This window comes from Lotus japonicus, chromosome 4, assembly GCF_012489685.1.
Source record: "Lotus japonicus ecotype B-129 chromosome 4, LjGifu_v1.2".
In the NCBI taxonomy this organism is placed as follows: Eukaryota; Viridiplantae; Streptophyta; class Magnoliopsida; order Fabales; family Fabaceae; genus Lotus; species Lotus japonicus.
This window is the reverse complement of record NC_080044.1, coordinates 9,359,408-9,375,590: the sequence shown is the minus strand read 5'-3', so window position 1 is coordinate 9,375,590 and position 16,183 is coordinate 9,359,408. Positions and strand designations below refer to the sequence as shown.

The window sequence follows — 16,183 nt, the reverse complement described above, 5'->3', positions numbered from 1 at the left end:
CGTGAGAAGATTTAGTCTTTAGAGACTAGTGAGGGAGGAGGAGAAGTAGAACTGGAGTGGAGATGATATAATCGCTTCACACCACCTTCATGAAGCACAAGAGAGCCACCGTCGAAGTTGTGTAACATGTCTAGTGCGGCTGACTGGAATCTGAATTTTTTTTGTTATAGCATGGAATCGATTGAACGTGATAAAGACTAAAGAGAGGTAGGTTAGTTTTAGGGTTTGGGTATTGTATACAATTAAAGAATGGGCTGGGCTTGTTTGACCAAAAAAGAGAGAAAGAATATTAGTGGACCCAAAATGAAAGTAGCGTTTTTTTTAATCTGTTGGACCATGTGCTGGTATTATTTATTTTGGGTCATATAATTTTTTAGAAAAACACTTAATCAATTTCTTCTATATTTTTCTAGTATGAAATTATGAATATTCTCATTCGATCAAAAAAAAATTTATGAAATTATGAATATTCTCTTTTTTACTCAATATAAGCTTGTATGTTATATATTTATTTTTAAAATATATAATCTAATTTATAGCGGTAGAACCGGTTGGACCACGGTTCAACTACGGTTGAACCAATGAACCTTGAACCAGTCATCTCATCGGTTTGATCACCGTCCGGTTTTAATAACCTTGGTGTCAAAGTCACGTTACGCGCTTCACAATTTCTATAATATAATATATAGATAGATAAATACCAACCAACACCAACATCGCTTAATAGATTACAAAATGGATGCATGACCAAGTCAAGCCTTCTCTATTTCTATATTTCAGGACAGCCTTGGACGTGTCAACCATTCTAAATCTCATGCAAAGCAATGTCGAACCTTCTTTCTCTTTCTCCTAAATTTTCAACAAAACCACGAGAAAAGGCTTCCCAAATCGCAGGCTTTCAGGTGGGGCAGTGGCTTATGACAATATGAGCCCCTTCTTCCTCCTCCTATGGCTTGTCACTATCCCTGCCCTTGCCCACTCTGCCGTTCCTGACCCTCTTGGTACAAATCATATCCCATCATATGTATCCAAATTAAATCAACCCCATGAACAATCACAACACAATTCATCAACCAATCTTGCTAACATAATCATTAATATGCATTAGCTCCTATACCTTCACCAGATCAACATAATCATTAATATGCATTAGCTCTCATCATGTCAATTAAAAAAATGCATGAGCGGGGCAATTACAAACCTACATTGCAGTTTTTTAATTGAGTTGTCAAAATTTTATTGTTGAGACAAAACCGTTTGGAACCTTGTATTATGTGCATTGTCATACATTGTGTTCCCTCTTTAAGAATTTGAACTGCATAATTTAATCGTAATTACATAATGTATTATCTTAATGTGACTAGAAATATAGTTTCCTTTATTCCGTTAATGTATGAATAGAGCTTCTAACATGGTCATTTTCAATTTGCATGAATACAGGGTATTTTTTAAACTGTGGAAGCTCTAATGAGGTAACGGTAGAAAGTCTCAAATACATTTCTGATGGAAGCTACATCAAGGTGGGAAGCACCGCCACTATTAACAAGCCAGACTTGTTGCCCACATTGTCTACATTGCGATACTTTACCAACACATCGGCTAGAAAGTATTGCTATTCATTTCCCGTCATCAAAGGCGGCAAGTACCTTGTGAAGACCATATACTATTATGGTGGTTTTGACGGAGGAAAGCAGCCGCCGGTTTTTGATCAAATCGTTCAAGGGACAAGATGGAACACCGTGAACACCACTGAGGACTATGCCAAAGGTCTTAGCTCCTACTATGAGATTGTGGTGGCGTCGGCCGGGAAGACGTTGAGTGTGTGCTTGGCTAGGAATGCACATACTGGTAGTTCAAGCCCTTTCATCTCAGCTTTGGAGGTGAAGAGCTTGGATGATTCATTGTATAATCCCACGGACTTTACCAAGTATGCTCTTGTAACTGTTGCTAGGCATTCCTTTGGAGGTGAAGATTTCATCAGGTACAAATGCATTGTGATTTGGGGTTTATATTTTGTGTAATGTCTAGACAAAATATATACATTACAAAAGCTAATAAGTACATTCAACATTATAGAGATTATAATGTTAATATGGATGAGTGATTATATTTTACGCATAAGGAAAAATTAGAATTATAAATGTGATTATTAGAGAGATAGTTGGGTTAGGTCCTATTCTTATAAAGATACTAGAATCATAGTGTAGCTGGTTTGGGCAGAGAAGCATAACAAACATGGTTGAATAGATAAAAGAGAAAACAAATTTCAACTTGTTAGATATTGTGGCAACTAGGACAGGGCTGGGTGAATATTGTTGGTGAAATGAGAACGCACAGATAATGAATGAGCAACTTCTGACAAGGTTTTTAGGCAGAGGGAAACACGATTCAACCAATCTCGCACGAGAATAAGAGAGGTATTCTCAAACTGTATAGCTATGGACTATAGAAGAGCTTTTTTTTTTGATAGGCAAATGTTAGTGGTTAGTTGTTAGTAAGTTAGAAAATCCCTTCAAATTTCCCTTTCAGGATTCGAACCCTGGACCTTCCCCTCTCCAACCCTTATGTCCCCTAGCTCTTACCACTTGAGGTTACTATAGAAGAGTTTTTAAGATTTTATGTGTACTAATCATGGCTACAAGGTGTATCTACATTTTCTAGCGCTCAGTTCACGGAAACTCTAAAGTTAAGTGTACTTTGCTTTGGTGCAATGTGAGATGAGTGACCTATTGAGAAGTTTTTTCAGTGAGCGCGTAAAAGACTCGAATTTTAACAATGGTGACCGCCACATCGAAATGGTAAATTAGAAAGACTAAAACACTTCTTTGAACTTACATAACAAGATATTATAGCATGTGATCCATGTAACTGATCTCCACCTAATAGGAAAAGACTAGATATTGTATTAGAGTGTAGGCATGCACTTTGCAAACGATGTGGACTTATTTTAATGATATAAATGTGAATGTTTGTCTAAGAAAATGGAAGAAAATGTGGAATTAAATAGAAATGGTGAGAATTCTGATCATAAAGATTTTCATATGTGAACCTAGTTTTCCAGATGACAAATTCAACCGGATGTGGCAGCCATTTAAGGACCAGAATCCTGCTGTGGCAAGCCATTCAAATGTAACTTCTTCAGATTTCTGGAACCTCCCACCAAACAAAGCATTTAGTTATGGAATCACCACTAGTAGAGGGAAAACCCTTGAAATCCAGTGGCCACCAGTGTCCCTTCCAAGCACCATGTACTACATTTCCCTATACTTTCATGAAAACAGAAGTCCAAGCCCTTTTAGCTGGAGAGTCTTCGATGTTTCGATCAACGGACACACTTTCTTTTCCAACCTCAATGCCACAACTAAAGGTGTTACAGTTTATGCTGCACAGTGGCCACTTTCTGGGAAAACCAAAGTCACCTTGACCCCTTCTAGAGGCATGCCTGTTGGACCTGTGATCAATGCTGGGGAAGTTTATCAGATTCTGCCTCTTGGTGGCAGGACACAAACTAGAGATGGTAAGTTTCTAGTCTTGCTATTTTGTAATTTTCTTTTGTTAAATTACTATTATAAAGCTACTTGTTTAAGTCTTCTAGCTGTTTCTTTGGCTACCCATAGTGATTGCAATGGAAGATTTGGCTAAAAGCATTCAGAACCCACCTCCTGATTGGCATGGTGATCCTTGCTTACCTAAAGGGAATTCATGGACTGGAGTTAAATGCTCCAATGGTTTCATTGCGCGAGTCAAGACAGTGTAAGTTTGTGTTTGGATTAGAGTTAGCAGAATTGATGTCGGACATAATTGATTATTCTAAAATTGTGTATGGTACAAATGAATTAAAATGATGTGATCTATATTTGGACACTTTTATGAAAAAAGTGACTTTTGCAGTCTCATAATTTGATTATATTTAACGCAAAATTAATTGTTTGCTGTGACAAGTAGAATTGATTCTTGACCCGTGAAATAAATTTTACCGTTACACCTAAACATCATTTTACTGGTTAGATTTGATTTGAACCAAGTAGAACTGATTTTGCAATCCAAACATGAACTAAGTTCCCCTGTAAGACACCATTCCATTTAAAAAATGCTTTATTTTACTTCTAAGTAAGTAAGATTGTTAAAAAGAATCTCCTAACAATTGTCACATTTTCTAGTAAACTTTAAAGGATAAATTCTCTACTGCCTTTCATGTTCAATGGTGGATTGACAGTTTTGGTTTATTGTTTATGTGAAGGAACTTAACAAATGCTGGGCTTGCTGGGTCACTTCCTCAAAGTATTGGAAATCTAAATAAACTTGTTCATCTGTATGGAATCTAGCCCTGTGACTTCAAATATTTCAAGTATTTCATATTTTTTCTTTCTATTTTTGAACTGCTAAATCATGTTGCTTTGTGAATATCTGCTTACAGTTGGCTTGGGGGAAACAAACTCTCAGGCGCCATCCCTGACTTGAGTGGGTTGAAGGAGTTAGAAACTCTGTATGTATCTCGCATTAGCTTTTATCTCTGAGATTTCTTGAATTGTAAAACATCAACCTGATATCTAACTCTATTTTATCTTCAATAATTGTTAAATTAAGGCATTTGGAGAATAACAAGTTCCAAGGACCAATTCCTCCATCAACAAAGAAACTCCCAAAATTGCGCGAAATGTAAGATTTTTCAATTTTTAGAAATATAACTATCAAAGACTTGACAAAGATTTATTCTTTACAGTTCATTTTCCCCCTCTCTTTATCACTCCCTTTTTATCACATTCATCAAGCTCGCATACTAACTTTTTTTGTGCTCTGACAAATGTTATCTGTATAACCAGTCACTCAGATTTTCAATAAAAACAACTTTGATGGGAAAGTTCCCAAACACTATAGAGAAGTGAAAAGAAAGTACAAGTAAGCACAGCACTGTAATTTTTTTACCTTTGCTACTTATAACTCTACAAGAGTTCCTCTGAAGTTTAAAACCACATTGCTTACTGATAAATGATTATTGTTTGCTTTTGGTTTTAAGGTGGCTCTTGAAGTTCATCTGCCAGAATCAACATAATGACATTGCAAATCCGGCCGATTTTGTATGTGACTGGGAAATCTTTGATACAAATATGTCTTCATCGGATTATCTTGCATCCATCATATTGTAAACCAAAATTACATCAAATGTAAACATTATAAATTAGTAATGAATAGAGAAAATAGATTCTACACATTGGACTTATGGTTGTTTGCTTTTGCTGCTCATGTTTGACGCCATATGAAACTATGCCATGATGCATTGACTACAATTGTGATAGATTGAGATCGAAAGATTCCATTGTTAATCAAAGAACCTTTACCTCACCAATTTCATAATACATGATTTTTCACCTCAGATACCTTTACCATGTTAAGAAATATTAGCATCAATGACATTGCAATGCTTATTAGCATAGTCTGCCGATCGTCTCTTTAGGGACATCGTTCATCTTCACGGTGTTGCAATGCCTGATGAACTTCCCCAAATGAGCATGAGGGCCTCCAGTGGCACTTCCACCAAACTGGTATTGGATCACAAGTGTGACAAAAGCAGGCTTCAGCTCGAAATTGTTGGCATTAATGGGAGGTCGAACAATGTTACCCTTATAATCATAAATCACAATTCATCCAAGATGCAGCAAAATCCTCACACACTTCCTAACATTATGTGCCTCAGCTTCCTCTTCACTAGCCCTCCTCTCCTTCATCTCAGCACAAAATTGTGCTTCAAGTTTGGCCCGGATTCTAATCTCCATCTCCCATGGTGTTTTAGCCCTGTTGTCTCGTACCTTTCTTCTTTGTTGTGTAAGAAGGGTATGAGAATTATGGTCAATCCCCAATCAAATAGCAATGAACTTTGATGAATAGTACCTCGCAAACGCTAGCAAACAACAATTATAACCACCGGTATTAAACAAGAAGAATAAAAAAATGTGTTCTAGTGAATAGTAAATAATTTCAACCGATATAAACAAGCACAATTCCCGACAATAGCCTCAAAAACTTAATAACTTCTTTACAAATATACATATTTGCTTGTAGTAATAACAAGTCAAACCACAAGAATTGTGGTTTAGTCCTAGTTTGATTAATTTGGCTACTATTAATGGTTTAATGGTTTGTTGTTTAATTTTCACTAAAATAGAAATAAGCAAAAGAGATAAAAATGATTAGCAATAGAGTATATGAGAATAGAGTACCTAGATGTAACTTCATCAATTTATAATTATATATTAACAATTTAAACGTTCAATTAATGGTTTGTACAACTTCTCTACCGTCGGTTATTGGAATGCAATGGACCCTAAAAAACATAACCAAATGGCGTAGAATGAGTTCCAACAACCTCAACAAAGGTATTGTCAAAGAGAACCACAACAAAATCTATAAGCGAGGTTGTTCCTCTTCCTCCTCTCTAGTTCGAAGGTACTGATTCAAGAGGGCAATTTTGGTCGAGGAAAAAGGAGGGTCCAACACCGTTGTTCCCTTGTTGAAAACTATCACAAAGCCTGCTTTTATGGACACTCAGCAGCTTCACCCGTTCGCGAAATCTTTGCATTGTTGTAGTCCTGGGTTTCCCCGAAAAGATAAAGAGCTTTCTGTTTCAGCTAGAAAACTTGCTACCAGGCTGTGGGAAATCAATGATTTGCCTATTTCGAGGGTCAAGAATGATCACTAGATGGATTACCATTTTAGCTGATCAATGCTAGATTTCACCTTTCACTTATTCCCACTTTTTTAATTTTCTTTTTTCTTCCCTTTACTCTTTTGTATTTTACTATTTTACTCAGCTGCCATTCCAAAAATAAAAAAATTAACAATTTTACTCAGCTGATCTATGCTCTTTATCTCATCCCATTTCTACCTATTTTCATTTTCTAATCTTATTTTGATCTCACATTTTTTTCTATCTCATTTAGTGGTAGTAGTCGATTAGTGTCGACATGAACTTCTGAGATAATTAAAATGCCACCAAGTAACATTGTGTCTATTCTTCCCCCTCAACTCTAACGCCTAACTCCACTGAACCATATCATATTATCAAATTTCAATCCATGCCCATTTAAATATAATAAACACACAATTTTAGTTCTGTTGAGTGAGTCATCATCCATGCGAATGTTCTCCACGAATGCCAGCTCCTCCGTCTTCCGCTGCCGTGCCTCCGCCGGAGACCTCTCCCCCTTCCCTCGCCTCTTCCACTCACTCTCCTTACCCTCCACCGCCGCCGCCCTCGCCGGAGGCCTCAGGCTTGGCCAAACCCCCGACGGCGCAGGAACCGCCGTCGAAGGCGGTGTGGCGAGGCGCGCTGGCGGGAACGACGGTGTGAGGGTGAAGGCGAAGGAGAAGAAATGGTCTCGGAATAGAGAGAGCTACTTGGTCGATGATGCTGAGCCTCTTCCGCTTCCCATGACACACCCTGATTCCTCGCCTGTTTCGCGTGAAGAAATCGATAAGCGCCTTCGATGCGATCCCAAAACTGAGGTTTTGCCCTCTTATCCACCACTTATCATTATTATTGCAATTTAGTCCATAAAGTTTCATATATATGTTATTTTGGTCCTATAGTTTAATTACTCTAATAAACTCATTTACTATTAAAATTGGATAATATATGTTTTAGTAAAGAGGCTCATGGCAATAACTGCTTCTTCATAAGCTAATTTGGTAAACGTAGGTTATAGATAAGCATAACTCTTATTCATAAGCAAATATGAAGAACTTATGAAAATAGTAGTAAGTTCAAAACAACTAAGGTCATAATCTATTTAGATAAGCTCTCTCAGACACTTGCATAAGCGCTTATGCCATAAGATAAGCTCAAATAAGTTCTTCAAACTGGAAATCACCCAACCGCTAACACTAAAAGTTGACCAACGGAGTAAGTTTAGAACATCTATGATTTATATCACTAGCCACATAAAAAATTGTGGATGAAAAATTGGACTTAATTGAAGCAACTGAAACTACTACACCATAATCATGCATTGGCAAAATTATTGGAACCAACAGATACAATTAAGCCTATTATTATTTTTATTTATTATTATTTTCTTATTGATTTACTAACTTGTAGGATTGTAAAGAGGTTGTTTATGAATGGACTGGGGAATGCCGTAGTTGCCAAGGATCAGGATATATGAGCTACTATAACAAAAGGGGAAAAGAGCTTACCAGCAAATGCATTCCTTGCATGGGAATTGGTAATACACTTTTGTCATGAGCATGCCCTTTCCATTTTTTTTTTCCACTCCGTTTTGTGACAAGTTTGTGTTGGTATTATTGGGCTAAAGCTTGTCGGTATTGAGGTTTATATTAGAGAGAAGCACACGTGTGTTAGAGGAAGAGGGGGATTTGAAGTGAGACACATGAAATTGACAATCTTCTTTGTTAGGCTAACACTTTTCAAGCTGAAAATAAGTGTGTCTTAGGGGAAGGGGGAAGGGCATTTTAGCAAAATGAATACTACTTATCTATTTAGGGGCTTCGACTTCAGATGCTATTTAGGTTCATGTTTTAAGTGGAATTTTCAGCTTTAGGCTTATGTAATTCACCCCTGTTATACAGGGCTAACTGCGGTTCTTTAATCAAGGCACCCGAGAACAAATTAACTATTTCTGAAATGTTCATTGGTTTGAAAGTTAGGATTTTTGCTTCAAACCGATATAGTTAACTCTTTTATCCCCTTGGTAAGGCTCTACATCTGCTGTATTTTGTCAGCAGTTTTACTGTTTTCTTGAAATCCTTGATAAGATAATCTGTGGCTGTCAAATTTGTTCAACTCTGAGGCACGACATTTTGTTAAATTTAGTTTCATGCAATCTGAATCATTTCAGCATAGAATATTGTAAAGAGTGATAACTAAAACTTGAGAAGAAATATGAGAGTATTAAAAATATTAAAAAGATTATTGGCATGATCAAATTTTATCTGCTTGGTATGCATCTGAATTATATTCCAGTGAACCGACAAAATTTGACCATGTAGGTGTAGCATGGAGGGAATGTCTGCTGTTTCTGATGGATCCATGGCACCTTCATTTAATAGGTTATATGGCTAGACACGCCCTGTTTGTGTCAATCTAATTTGTGGCTTTAAAGTTATTATTCCCACAGTTCTCAATTCCAGATAGTAGAACAGAGTAGCTATCCCCAAAACTGCTGTAGCTGGATGGAAGAAAATGGAAGACTCTAAAGTCCAAACATATAAATGCTTAAAATTCTGAAGTATCTCAGAATTAAAGACATGTCAGTTATAATCAAAACTCGTAGTCTAGACCCACAATCACCATCAATCTAAGCTATACTTAATTAGTCAATAACAGCGAGAAGAGACTGAAGTGCTTGGGCTGGTTTTGACTGAGACAATCCATAGGAACATGAATTAGTAATCAGTATATATATAGTAAAATGAGACAGAAAAGAGGATGTCTCTCAGCAAAAAGAAACAGTAAAAATGAAAAGTTTTCAGCAAAGAAACAGAGCAGACCTGTGAGATAATACTATGAACAGATTCAAGAAGAGTGAAAGAACCAACAGGGGTTAACTTAAGGGGCCACCAGAAAACATGTAGGCCTACTGCAAAAGTGAGAACTTTGAGCTTTCCCAGAAAATATGTCACATGCCAGAGATAGGTGGTGGCATGGTGGTATCACCCGCTGTAGATGGATAGTGCAATGGAACAGATCATTATCCCAGTGCATGAAGGGGGGGGGGGGGGAGGGGGAAGAGCATTAATGGTTTGCTAAGCATAGCAATCTTGACAGCCCTGATTTATCTGCTATTTGCCTACCATTCAGGCTGCTATCGCTGCTTCACAAAAATGCAGTGTGATGCCACTTTCATCCCAGCTTGGCTGCCGTGCTGCACGACACATTGGTTGCCCGCTGTAGTTGGTTCGAATCATAATTTCTCTCCTCACCCTTACATCTTATGATGAATCAGGATTTTGTAGGGTTTACATATGTCAACTACTTGGGATAGTGAGTGAGTTTTACTGAGGGAACACTTGTTTACAGTCTTTAGCTGTTGCTGCTTCATTTGTATCAAATTCTCTTTTAAGGATTTTCCCTATTTTTGGTTTATGCAATGATGAAATGTGTGAGAGTGGTTGACAATATAGAGCCTTTTGTTTCGCATTGAAGTTTTATTTCAGATAGGAATTTTGTGTATACTTTGTTTCCGGTATAGTTGACTTGTAGCTCTTGCTTTGATCCTGCCGCCCCTTCCTTGTAATGGGAATCACTTCCATCTAAGGCGGTTAGGTTCTCTGTACTGATGACTATATACCTCAGCCGAGATGGTACGCGTTAATGGTAAAAAGCAGGAGATTTCTCTTGCTTTAGGGTCAACCATGAGTTTGTGTTATTCCAGGTTTAGATTCTATTTTTCTTAGAAGTGATGTTTTCAGCTATAGCAGTAATTTGTTTCCACCCAACAACTTAAGTTTTTGGGATAGTTGGTTCATGACATAGTATTAGAGCCTCTATAATAAGGTGGTCTAGATTTCGCTCCTTGTGACTCCCCATTATTCTTATAAAAGTTGAATTTATGCCCATGGTAGGTGTATTTGAGATAGTTAGTTCATGACAACAAACATTTTCCTAACAGTGACATGTATGAGACGTTTGTCAACCTTTACTATCTTGCTTTTGAAGTTGTCAACTTGGAGTAACTTGTGGAGTGTCTGTTTTGCAGGATACGTGCAGAAAATTACAGCTCGCAAGGGTATTGATCAAATGGAGGATTTGGATAATGGGAAACCACCGTGAAGCTTTGATGATCCCCCAGCTTTTTTTTAGTCCCTTTCTTAACATCGGGAATTCACGGTCTATTGATCTTGATGAGTTTTATTCTTCCATGATAGTTACTCAAAATATCATGTAAATTAACATTGTGACGATTAGAGAGGGGTAAAGTCGTAAAGATATTAACCCCCCCCCCCCCCCAATGGAAATAAATTACTTGAAAAGAGCCCCACAAAGGAATGTAGGAAAGCAAACTTGTTTCTTTTGTAAAGAATGTATTCTCATCCATAGAATTTGCTTATCTTTTGACACACTTTATTCTTTTCATACCTATACCACTTAGCATCTTTAGTTTTGTGGTAATCCAGAAACTGACGAGGAATTACGGATAACCTTGGATTGGAATATATTAGATGTCACCCTTTTTTTCTTTGCCTCATTTAAGAGACTGTGTTCTTGTAAATTGAAAACTTATAGGCGATTCCCCTACTGTATAAAATGTCAAGGACAAGGTTCCTTGATTTCCAATACAGTCTCTCAAGGAAAAATTACTTGAAGAAGCCATCACGCCTGTTCTCCCTGGATAAACAGAACTCTGGGCTGAAAAATGTTTTTCAGCCAAACATTGATGAGATGAAGCAGGTGTTTGACAAATTTGATGCAAATAAAGATGGGAAAGTTTCTCAACAGGAGTACAAAGCCACCCTGAAAGCTCTAGGTATGGAGAACTCAGTTCGTGATGTGCCAAATATTTTCCAGGTGGTTGATTTGGATGGAGATGGATTCATCAATTTTGAAGAGTTTATGGAGGCTCAAAAGAAAGGTGGTGGTATTAGAACGATGGAAATACAAAGTGCTTTTCGTATGTTTGATAAGAATGGTGATGGGAAAATAAGTGCAGAAGAGGTTAAGGAAATGCTGTGGAGGTTGGGAGAAAGGTGCAGCCTTGAGGAATGCCGGCGAATGGTGAGAGCAGTGGACACTGATGGAGATGGCATGGTTGACATGAACGAGTTCATGGCTATGATGACTCACTCCCTCAGATATGTTTAAATGCTTATGGTGGCTATGTTTCTTGAGGTTTAATTTAGTAACAGCTTAATGAAAGTCGTGTGTAAACAGATCAAACGTTTCAGAGTGTATTTTAAAAAGTGTGTTGCTAGTATTCTCTTTATATATATGTGCTTAAATAAAGCTGGGTATTTAAAATTGGAAGTACTAATCATCGATTCTGTTCATCATAAAATTCATATAAAGCACTTAAACCTTTTGAATGAAAAGAACTTGAGAGAATTTGAATGCAATCCTAGAATGCTTGTGAGTTCCTATTTATTTACAAAAACTCAGATCAAGTTTACGGGGATTAGGCAATAGGGATTAAGAAATTTGGAAGATCATTAGTTGCGCACTCAGAAAACTACCTTGCTCGATTTCTAGAAAAACAACACCATAGCCTCGTTATATTTGAATAATGAAGTTTCAAGTTGAGTCTATTGAAAAAAAAAGTTGGGTCTATCTAAATAATTGGATTGCATGATTTGATTGTTGCTCTAAGTCTTCACATATGACTAGGTGGTAAGCACTAAACAGATAAGAATGACAGCCAAACTGTAAACTGCAAATATCATCTTGCTGATATTGATATGCTTGCAATGCCCCCTCCTCTCTAGCCATACACATATTGTCTATGAGAAGTAATTCAACTCAATGTTGTCCTATTAAATATGTCCAAGGCAAACCTTTGAGGCCAAATAAATTTTCTTGATCAGCTAGAAGATCACTAAAATTTGAGAATTTTTTGACAAAGGTCCTCCTTGTTAACAAAAAAAATAAGAACTCAAACAAGTAGCTAACAAAGTTGAAACAACATCAACAGCTCCTGGGGGTAGTGACAAAGAGGTTTGATCTTTCATCTTGTCATAGCTGGTGTTATTGGTGCTACTGTTACTCCTTGCCTTTGTCTTTCCATGTTGGCTTCCCACCCTATATTCCAATTGATTGCCCAAGAAGAAATCAGTTTCATTTTCATATCACTTTAGAAAAGAAAGTACTAATGCTGAGAATTAAGCATCAACAATCAAACTAAAACCACAAGATGGAATTCAATGTTTCAATTGCCAACCTTTTATATCCATAGAATTGGATGTTGCTTGTGCTTCTTTTTAAACTATAGGTTACTAAATACAACATGCAACAGCCAAAATGCCAAGTTTTTAAGTACTTTTTTTTGTTAAAATTTATAATGTTCTAATTTTTTTTATTTGGCGGAGAAAAGTTCGGGTGAGTTCGGCTCCGGTCACCCCACGGGACCGTAGGTCGCTTACAGAGGTAGTTATAGATCATCCACCAACACAGCCCACACACCGGTAACAGAAATCAAACACACAATCTTATGAGGAGAAGTAGTCCGTGCTTATCAACTGAATCAACTTACTATATAAAGTTCTGAATTTAAACCAATTGCAAGAAAGAAAGAAATGAAGTATTTAAAGTAAGAAGCAATTATACCTATGCTCATGTCAAATCCACGGTTTTTGAGCTCTCTATATTCCTGGCACAGAGCACAAGTTTCACAGCAGAAATGAACCAAACAATCCATACAAGGTGCTTCTGGCAAGTCATATTCTGCTCTCAATTTGGAGCGGTAAGAGCATGAATACAAGCATGCAAGCCCAGTCAGAGCCAGAAGTGTCCCATAAATAGTTCCACCACATGTGCAAGCTAAGCTCCACATAGAAACAAAATTAGCAACAGACAAAAGTACAAACCATAATAATTGAAATTGGTTGCTTTTGCTATGTGTTTAAAAGCTTACTTGAAGTGCCTTTATCTACTATCTCTGCTATCATCCCAAACGTAATGCAAGGGCAGAAGCAAGTGACCAAACCTTACAAAATAAACAGCCATAGATAGCATGTCAATTGCTTAGCAGGTAACGAGGGCGAAAATTTAGCACCTTAAGCAAAATTGATAATAACTTATTGAAAATTTCACTTGGAGCGACTGCCTCATTTTCTAACATGTAGTTCCGTCCCTGATTGATTGATTTTTATAGAGAAAAATGAATCCAGTAGATTTATGAGTTCTTACAGTTTCCGGGATCATCGAGACAGCGGCAAAGACCGGTTGACCACCTCTGTGTCCTGACAGGAACCCGGGTACTGTTGCTAATATATGGAGATACATAAGGTTGTGGAGGGCCATAATAACTTGGATGCACAGCTTGTAGAACATAGCCTGGAGGGGGATGGCTATGACTATGAGCTGCATATGTCTCAGATTCAGATTCATTTATGTGAGGATACATTTTCCTGTGGAATTTGGCAAATCAGCTAGAATAACTGATAATGTTATATATGGCCTTTTAGACTATACAAATTTTCCTTGCTTGCCTTAGTATATAAGTAGGAAGAAGTTGAAGGGGATAGTATAAGGTAATTACTAATAGCTAGTTAGAGAATACCATTTCAGCCTGATTATGTCATTTAATCAGTAGTTGCATAGGAAAGTATCAAAGTCATTATCAGTAATTGAATATCAGCAAAAACCAGTTAGTTAGAAAATACCATTTTCAGTCTGATTATGTTATTAATCAGTAGTTGCAAAGAAAAGAACCAATGTCATCAGTATTTGAATATCAGCAAAAATAAATGTTGGTAAATGTTTTCTTGAGTCATGACCACAGACTTATGAGTAACAAGCAAATTGTATATTAAGATCACAACCCTGCTGGTACATGTTGCTTTTTAGTAGGATTTTGGAGGATGTCACTTATTGTCCTCTTCAGTTTCCCTGAAATTTTGACTGCAAAACGATAGGAATACAGGACAGTTTGCAAATGCATCTCACTTTCCTCACTATATCATTTCAAGATTTCAAAGCTGACTCCAAATAATTTATTGAGTGCAATGATGTAAGCAGAAAAATTGAAATGTGAGTTAATGGCAATCAATATTATTGTTAAATATTAGTTATTTCAATACATTATCGCTTTACCGTTTGTCTCTTCCATACATATATATACTATTTAATTCTGATTATTTCCTGAAATCTGATAGTGGGAGTGGGATAACTGATAACTGATATACGGTGGAATTAAAAGATGATTTCAAATCTTTTCATACTAAAGATATTTACATCTCTTGTATAGCTAATATTGCTAGGCTCCTTAAGCATCTAATCCTGTTTCGAACTCTGGGCGGTGAGTATGGAGAATGATTTGCTAGGAGAAGCTTACACACTTTAACGTAATCTTAGAGTTTCGGAGGATTATTCGCATGGCTGCCGGCTGTGGGTATACTTTGGGAATCCAAAAAGTATACCAAATATAGAAATAACCAATTTCTAACAATGGAATTAGAATCAGCTTATTGCTGAGTAAAGTTATTCATTGCCATGGTTTTCTTTCTTATCTTGGTAAATGTTTCATGGGACATGACCACAGACTTATGAAAACAAGTTGTGTATTAAGAATAAAATCATTGAACTGGGGATGTGTAACTTGTCCTCTTAAGTTTCCTTGAAAGTCTTTGCAAAAGGATAGGAATGCAGGACATAGCAATTGCATCACACTTTCCCATATCATTCAGCATTTCAAAAGGATAGGAATGTAGGACACACGATTACTTTTGAAGCCAATCAAATCACAATCATGGGGGCCAAATATGGTTCCACAGATAAGGACAGTAGAGTTGAATAACAAGTCAAGGTAATAATCAGTCAATTAGCAACCTGACATTTCATCTTATAAAACTGAAACAAGTTGTTAGATAATATAAATTTCAACAACGGGTACATTAAAAAAATTTGCAAAAACAAAAAAAGAAACGACTCTGCTGTGGATCGAACCCAGAATCTCTGGTTCCGTAGACCAGCGCCTTATCCATTGGGCCACAGAGTCATGATTTATTTTTGTTGAGAGTGGGATTTGAACCCACGCCCTTTCGGACCAGAACCTTAATCTGGCGCCTTAGACCAACTCGGCCATCTCAACTTGATGCCAATTCTTCGTGCGCAAATATATTTATCGTTTTACCTCTTAGTAACTATGAGTAATCTTCATTCTGGTGTGGTTACGTCACAGGGACTTGAACAATAGAGCTTTGCTACGAAAGTCAATTCCACCATTCACAGCATTTATTGGAGAACATAATTGGATGAAGTTTGATATGAGAGAAAGTTGAAAGTGTAACAATTCAATAATCAATAGTTCGTGAGTTGTCTTCCATGTCTCCCTTAACATCTATCATTACCTGAACAATAACCTCAGCTTGCCATTTATTGCTGAAGAAGGATTTTTTCTTACCGCATCTCCAATGCAAGGTTCTTAGTTCTTAGTTCTTAAAAATAAGAACTAGTTCTTATATCAGGAGTTTTATTTTTTGAGTTATTAGCATAAAAAATTAATTTTTCTCTCTC

General features: G+C 36.9%; 3 protein-coding genes and 2 non-coding genes across 5 annotated transcripts; 2 read left to right on the top strand and 3 right to left on the bottom strand.

The window, feature by feature from the left end:
* The first annotated feature begins 833 nt into the window (after positions 1-833).
* On the top strand, positions 834-5,291 carry LOC130709908 (probable LRR receptor-like serine/threonine-protein kinase At1g51810). Its single transcript, XM_057559038.1, has 9 exons — positions 834-1,001; positions 1,441-1,981; positions 3,054-3,517; positions 3,618-3,753; positions 4,241-4,312; positions 4,418-4,486; positions 4,588-4,659; positions 4,824-4,899; positions 5,018-5,291. Exons 1-8 carry the CDS (start codon positions 926-928, stop codon positions 4,840-4,842), a joined length of 1,449 nt encoding a protein of 482 aa, XP_057415021.1. The 5' UTR covers positions 834-925; the 3' UTR covers positions 4,843-4,899; positions 5,018-5,291.
* A 1,669-nt stretch (positions 5,292-6,960) lies between these two features.
* LOC130712248 (uncharacterized) lies at positions 6,961-11,939 on the top strand. The gene is given in 7 exon segments (XM_057562081.1): positions 6,961-7,503; positions 8,096-8,192; positions 8,195-8,222; positions 8,587-8,659; positions 9,818-9,896; positions 10,716-10,780; positions 11,249-11,939. Coding segments are annotated over 7 exon segments (1,284 nt in total). The 5' UTR covers positions 6,961-7,131; the 3' UTR covers positions 11,819-11,939.
* Positions 11,940-12,376: 437 nt separating this feature from the next.
* LOC130710892 (cell number regulator 1-like) lies at positions 12,377-14,193 on the bottom strand. Its single transcript, XM_057560279.1, has 4 exons — positions 13,856-14,193; positions 13,581-13,652; positions 13,274-13,486; positions 12,377-12,748 (listed from the first exon to the last, which is right to left on the bottom strand). Exons 1-4 carry the CDS (start codon positions 14,070-14,072, stop codon positions 12,675-12,677), a joined length of 576 nt encoding a protein of 191 aa, XP_057416262.1. The 5' UTR covers positions 14,073-14,193; the 3' UTR covers positions 12,377-12,674.
* A 1,399-nt stretch (positions 14,194-15,592) lies between these two features.
* On the bottom strand, positions 15,593-15,665 carry TRNAR-ACG (transfer RNA arginine (anticodon ACG)). The gene has a single exon. It is a non-coding gene; the product is annotated as a tRNA-Arg (tRNA).
* A 12-nt stretch (positions 15,666-15,677) lies between these two features.
* Positions 15,678-15,758, bottom strand: TRNAL-AAG (transfer RNA leucine (anticodon AAG)). Its single transcript has one exon. It is a non-coding gene; the product is annotated as a tRNA-Leu (tRNA).
* Positions 15,759-16,183: the final 425 nt, after the last annotated feature.

Coding starts and splice junctions, on each gene's coding strand:
- LOC130709908 (XM_057559038.1), top strand. CDS start 926: ATGAGCCCCTTCTTCCTCCTCCTATGGCTTGTCACTATCCCTGCCCTT. Junction 1,982..3,053: donor GGAGGTGAAGATTTCATCAG/GTACAAATGCAT, acceptor ATGTGAACCTAG/TTTTCCAGATGACAAATTCA. Junction 4,487..4,587: donor TTGAAGGAGTTAGAAACTCT/GTATGTATCTCG, acceptor TGTTAAATTAAG/GCATTTGGAGAATAACAAGT.
- LOC130710892 (XM_057560279.1), bottom strand. CDS start 14,072: ATGTATCCTCACATAAATGAATCTGAATCTGAGACATATGCAGCTCAT. Junction 13,487..13,580: donor AGTAGATAAAGGCACTTCAA/GTAAGCTTTTAA, acceptor TGTGGAGCTTAG/CTTGCACATGTGGTGGAACT. Junction 12,749..13,273: donor TGGATTTGACATGAGCATAG/GTATAATTGCTT, acceptor ATTGGAATATAG/GGTGGGAAGCCAACATGGAA.